Below are 6,130 nucleotides of genomic sequence, written 5' to 3' on the forward strand. Positions count from 1 at the left end.
CCTCCCCCCTACGGGGCGCGGGTTAAACGTCCCGCTGTGCCAAAGTTTCAAAAAGTCATGTTATGGCCTCAGTTGCCACTTGCCTACCTACACCTATAGTGATTAAATCATAGAAGATCACGTGTCACTCTACCGAATAGGTACGCTGTGGAAGTGTTGATTTATAGCCAGTAGCCACCGTGGACAAGATTCTTCAAGATAACCGTGCGGATACGTCAGTGCTGCGTTGACGGTCCGAGCCAAGGCCATATATGATGTAACCGATCATTGACGGTCCGAACAATCTTTAAGAATCTTGGGTCCGATAGAACTTTTCTGGGGTAGTAGCAAGATCCCTTGGGTAATGGTAGTAGCAAGATTCCTTTACTTAGTAGGCCTGTGATGTTTTCCTTCGGATATGGTAGCGCTGCTTCCTACCTTATTTGTAGACATCTAAGGCGTGTTCAAGACAAAATTGGCGCTAAGGATTTCTCAGGGAGCGCAGGGCGCTAAAGGTGGGATGTTTCATAACAATAACAAGGGCGTAGGTTAGCTTACTTTGTATTTATCAAAAATTTATCTGCCTGGCTCTAGACTGGGCTCTGGGTCATCCTTTTGTTGCCTGGCTGTAACGTTTTGCCATAAAAAACATCGACATGATGTTGGTGAGACCTGGCATAAACAAATGCATCACAATCAGTGGATTTGGTGGACGGGCTTTGACAAAAGAAACCAAAAAGTGTTTTTCTTTGAATTCCTGCCATTTCAAAGTAAGCGCATGTCCAGTATATGGGGAAGACCACAGAGAAATCCAGAATACACTGAAGAAGGTGAGATCCATAGATGTTGATGTTAAGTACTTTTGAAAAATGCTGTCTGCTTTGATTTTGATATCCATTGCGGCTCACAGTCAATCAATTTATCCACTCGATCATGATGGTTATTTTAGTTTATGTTGGGTCAAAATTTTATTGTTTTTGATTTTGAACATTTAAAACATTTTTTGTTACCTATAATTGATGAGAAATGTGCTAAACTGCTAAAGACCTGAACTGAAGACTGCAGTCTTATTTATTTAGCATGTCGTTTGTTTAACTTGTTAAGTAAATTGCACCTTAATTATACCTATTAGGTAGCTAATGATTTGGATGCTTCAAACTGTTTATTTCTGGTGTGTTTGTTCTTTGCTTTGATACTTCGTTCGAAGCTCATATGCATTTGCAATCGGTACTTTTTTCAAACCAATAAGGAAAATCTGTCTGTGATTAGTTGTTTGCATAATGCAATCTCACTTTATTCACTGATTTTTCTTTCAGATTATAGATCAAGATATCAACCCACATGTTGACCAGTGGGAAGCTGATGGAGCATTTCCTGCTAAGGAAGTTTTTAAGAAGCTTGGCAATGCTGGGCTACTGGGAATAACTAAACCAACTGGTGATGAGTAGAACATGACATGATGACATCCAATCACTAATGTCAATTTACATGATCATATGGTATAACAATAACTATGAATAGAGTGGGAGCCATTTGGCTATTGTCCACTTTATCTTTTTTCACAATAGTTCCTGTTGCCTGTTGAACACCTCAACCTGAATCAAAGCTATCAAGCACTCAAGTTTTAAAATATCTTTTAGAACATCCATTTGTCTCAACTGACTCTTGTGAAAGGAAACCATGAGCCCTTGTCTCCAATCAGTCTTAAAAGTAGACACTTGTGCCAGACAATGTAAATCATTTTCCTGTTGCAAAGGGATACCTACCTTCTCTTTAGGAGACCTGTCACACATAGTCTTATATAGCCCAGCTGTCATTTACAGATTTACCAAAACAGTATTCTTGCACGGAAGTTCTGTGTGATTCTTATTAGCTTGTTCCTGCTTCAAAGGAACCTCGATGTCGCATGCCAACGCATGCCAGCAAGAAAATATACTGCAAGTTGACACATGCAGTATATTTTCTGTACTGCTGCATACCGTGCCTAGTTGGTGCATAATTCGATCCACTTACTGTTCGGCAGAGTATGGCGGCTCTGCTCTGGACTTCTCCTACAGCGTGGCTGCCAACGAGCAGCTCGGAGCGGTGCACTGCGGAGCCGTGCCGATGGCCATTGCTGTCCAGACGGACATGTCGACTCCGGCGCTGGCCAGGTGAGACATGGAGGGCTGTCTTGGGGCTGCTGGGTTTTCAGATTTGATAACTGTGCTGGTCCTGATCCAACATATGTCAATTAGTCACGTGAACCATGTCTGGTTAGGGCCGAGATCGCTGGGATGTATACCCCCTCTCATTCCAAGCCCCATCTCCTTCAATGATAAGTTGTACGCTCTCACGTGAGTCACATCAGTGACCCTCAAACATGCCCTTCTGTCGTGTCGGCAGGGCGGGCAATGACCGCCTGAAGAGGGAGTTTCTGGCGCCGTCCATCGCCGGTGATCTGGTGTCTTGTCTGGGTGTCAGCGAGCCGGGCGCCGGCTCCGACGTGGCTTCCATCAAGGTGGGCTCAGTTCAGATGTGATTTCAGCGAACATGATGATAATATCGAGAAATTGGAGATATGACCACATGTTAGTACGGAGTAGCCTGTAACCGGTTGATTGTCTGATCGGTGAATCACGTCCAGATATGGCGATGACCAAACGAAAGTTGCGGCCACTAAAAAAAAAAAAGACTACCGAGACAGCAGAGCATACTGAAGCCGGCTGTTCCTTTACGTGTGTTCGTGTGCGGTTCTTCGTGTCGCCTTCGTAGACTGGAACGGATAGTTCTGCTTCGTGTGTTCTTGGCCCAACGCCCACTCACTAACCATTGGAGAGTAGTCGTTTGGCCGTTCACGAGTATCTGCGACTGTGTAAAAGTGTATGACCCTCTCCTTACCCCTGATCGTCGTCAGACGCGAGCCGAGCGGAAGGGAGACGACCTGATCATCAACGGCCAGAAGATGTGGATCACAAACGGCTGTCAGGCTGACTGGATCTGCCTGCTGGCAAACACTAGCGCCGGGCCTCCGCACCGCAGCAAGTCGCTCATGTGCGTGCCCATGGACACCAAAGGTGGGTTGGGTGGCCGTTGAGACTTTAAACGCTTCTGTGGGCGACAATGAAGGTAGTCACAGGTAAGCTGACTCGTAGGTATCTCGTATGCTATGCGCGCTAAGAGACACTGAAGAGGGTGATTGAAAGGAAAGGATACAAGGGAAAATGGCCTGTGTAACAGTGTGTGCGCGTATGACTGAAGATACAACATGCTCTTTCCCCTGTTGTTGCAGTTGTAATGTCATCCAGTTTGCTCTCTCTACGCGGATTTTGGAACCTGGGTATGACGAAGTCTATCCCCTGTGGCTCACCAGGCATCACCATCGCCAAGCGTATCGACAAGATGGGCATGCGCAGCTCGGACACGGCGCAAATCTTCTTCGAGGATGTGCGGGTTCCTGCCGACAGCATTATCGGCGAGGAAGGCATGGGCTTCACCTACCAAATGCAACAAGTGAGACACGTAAACGGCTTTCCGCCATCGATAGACATTGGACGAGGTGAAGGACAGGGTGAAGAACAGGAACGCTTTCTGACCAAATCATATTGTTCCGCTGAGCTGCTAGCCAATGAAGTACTACCGAGACTACCGAAATTCAATTAGCTCCTAACTATGTGATGTGGATACATATGGCGCTGGGGGTTCTGCGCTCTAGTGTGTAAGTTTGTTTTACTCATACTCAGTCCATGTCCGCTTGGTACGTGTCATGTAACTAGTTTGGTCGTACCGATGGTGTGTGTCCACTGTTCAGTACCATTACCCATATGCCCTGTGTGTTCAGTTCCAGGAGGAGCGTATGGCCGGTATCGCGCTGAGCCTGGCGCCGATGGACCTCATCATCAACCAGACGATCGAGTACGCGCGCCAGCGGCAGGCGTTCGGCCGCTCCATCCTGGACAACCAGGTGGTCCACTTCACACTGGCCGAACTGCAGACGGAGGTGGAGCTGCTGCGGTCGCTGCTCTACCGCGCCGTCGGTGAGTGAAGGGGCACTGTGGGGGCACGGGCCAGCTTCGCTTATCTACTAGGGTAGTGACCTGACCGCCTCCGTCCCTTCACAAGGACTGTTCCTCCTGTGTGCTTGTTGCTCTACCGCGCCGTCGGTGGGTGAACGGGCACCGCGGGCTGTGGCATGTCAGTCTTTCTACTAGGGTAGGGGGCTGGTGACCCTTAACCGTCCCCATCCCTTCATAAGGAACTGTTCCCCGTGTGCTTGCTGCCTTATCGCGCCGTCGGTGGGTAATCGGGCTCTGCGGGCTGTCCCTGTCATTCTTTCTACTAGCGTGCTATGCAGTTTACACTCGAGGCCGTCCCCGTCCCTCTACAAGGGACTGTGCCCCTGTGTGCTCGCTGCTTTACGGAGCCAACAGTGAGTGAACGGACACTGCGGGTTGTGTGTGTGTGTGTGTCAGTCTAAAAGGGATAATGCTCCTCAGGACTTCCTCATCCCTCTAGCAGTGATTGTTAATTGTTTACTCTGTGTGGTCCCCGGCGCGTTACATGAGGATATCTTGAGGTGACTCGAAACCGCGGGCCGCCCCCTTTCTTCTATCAGGGTACCTTATGCTCGTGATGGATGTGAAGTTTATGAATGCTGCTTCACCGATACAGTGTTGAATCTATGCATCAGTGTGATATTTTCCGTGCAGTATTATCTGTATGCATTTATCGAATGAGTCATTATTTGATTCTAGGCTGATTGGAGAAATTCTGTATTTCTCCGTTTGACGAATCGCTAGGCTCTGTCTTGTATGCCTTGTAACTATGATCTCCGTCTTGTGTACTTACGTGGTTTCAGAGGTGTTTCCCTAATTGGACGCACTATGTGGCTCAGTTGGGTCAGCGAGCTTTCAAGGCTCCTCTGCCATCCCGCCGGCCAGCTGGGTTCACTGCTGGTGTTCTGAGCACCTATTTGACATGCATTACTGTCGGTTCCCTTCAGAGTCGTACGTGGCCGGCCAGGACGTCACTGAGCTGGTCTCCATGGGCAAACTGAAGTCGGGCCGTCTGGTGCGTGAGGTCTCCGACAAGTGTCTGCAGTTCTGGGGCGGAATGGGATTCACAAACGAGGTGAGAGCAGCTCTCGTGGTTTTGGAGTCAGCCGTGTCTCAGTATTAGAAAGCAAGCATATGGAATGTGGTGCATTAGGTTCTCTTTTATCCTGTTGCTTCAAATTCCCAGCTAATAACATTATAGTCTTCAGTTGTCGGCAATGCTGGTAAATGCTGTTCCTTTTTTGTTTTTCTTCCGTTTCAAAGTCGCTTATTTTCTACCTACTTTCTACTTATTTCATCCCCCTCTCCGCATGCAACAGACGTGACCTACCGTAAAGGGAATGGAATTGAAGCGCCTGGTGGGCCGTTGCTGCATCATGCCACGAGCTGCGGCTGTTGAGGCATCAGTGACTCAATACGACAAATGCCTGTCGCACTTGACCTGGCCTGACCTGACCTGACCTGACCTTCCCCCAGGTGCTGGTGAGTCGGATGTATCGCGACCTGCGTCTTCTCTCGATCGGAGCTGGCGCAGACGAAGTCATGCTCGGCATCATCTGCAAGTTCATGGGCACGCTGCCAGCGCCGGCCCGGTAGGTGGCCGCAGCCGGCACTATCAGTTCCCGCTCAGACCGTTAGGTGGCAGGCCAGCCAGGCCAGCCCCTCGCTATATCGTGGGCTGAAAAGCAGCGGATGTGAACGGAAAATGCATCTCGCTTGAGGTGCAATGGGTGCTTTTGGGGTATTTGGTGTTTTTGCACTGGTACCTGACAATTATCAATGCAATATGTGGCCGATTTTGGTACTGATATGCAGAAGAAGTAGCATATCGTTGATGCACCTCGTGGAAATGTTATTAGTGTAAGCACGAATATGCCGGAACGGACTGAACTAACCTATTGTTAAACTAAGAGCCTCTATTTGATATGGTTATACAATGTGCATTGCAGATCGTGAGTAACGTGAAACATAAATATATTTGTCGTTATACATTTTTGTCATTCAGATACCACCTCCTGGATCCTAACCGTGCACTGGCGTTTTCCTGGCTGTAGCTCAATTAACTGATATCGCTTGCGACGCATATATTTCTAAATCTAGTGAAATGGAAGAATAAG

General features: G+C 48.3%; 1 protein-coding gene across 2 annotated transcripts; it reads left to right on the top strand.

Moving 5' to 3' along the window:
* Window positions 1–459: 459 nt before the first annotated feature.
* LOC122370050 (probable acyl-CoA dehydrogenase 6) lies at window positions 460–6,004 on the top strand. 2 transcript variants are annotated; one of them, XM_043345309.1, is made up of 9 exons: window positions 460–809; window positions 1,296–1,416; window positions 2,003–2,132; window positions 2,365–2,479; window positions 2,876–3,035; window positions 3,332–3,471; window positions 3,800–3,995; window positions 4,961–5,088; window positions 5,490–6,004. In XM_043345309.1, the coding sequence occupies exons 1-9, from the start codon at window positions 636–638 to the stop codon at window positions 5,607–5,609; spliced, it is 1,284 nt and encodes a 427-aa protein (XP_043201244.1). In that variant the 5' UTR covers window positions 460–635; the 3' UTR covers window positions 5,610–6,004. The 2 variants fall into 2 exon arrangements, with proteins under 2 accessions (XP_043201244.1, XP_043201243.1); XM_043345308.1 differs by having other exon boundaries at window positions 484–809; window positions 3,251–3,471.
* Window positions 6,005–6,130: the final 126 nt, after the last annotated feature.

Source organism: Amphibalanus amphitrite, unplaced genomic scaffold (assembly GCF_019059575.1).
Source record: "Amphibalanus amphitrite isolate SeventyFive unplaced genomic scaffold, NRLGWU_Aamphi_draft 001093F_arrow, whole genome shotgun sequence".
Classification (NCBI taxonomy): Eukaryota; Metazoa; Arthropoda; class Thecostraca; order Balanomorpha; family Balanidae; genus Amphibalanus; species Amphibalanus amphitrite.

Excerpts from the sequence above, each read along its gene's own strand:
- LOC122370050 (XM_043345308.1), top strand. The coding sequence starts at position 636 with ATGATGTTGGTGAGACCTGGCATAAACAAATGCATCACAATCAGTGGA. Across the intron at positions 2,480-2,875 it reads CCGACGTGGCTTCCATCAAG|ACGCGAGCCGAGCGGAAGGG; the intron begins GTGGGCTCAGTT and ends GATCGTCGTCAG. Across the intron at positions 3,996-4,960 it reads GCTGCTCTACCGCGCCGTCG|AGTCGTACGTGGCCGGCCAG; the intron begins GTGAGTGAAGGG and ends GGTTCCCTTCAG.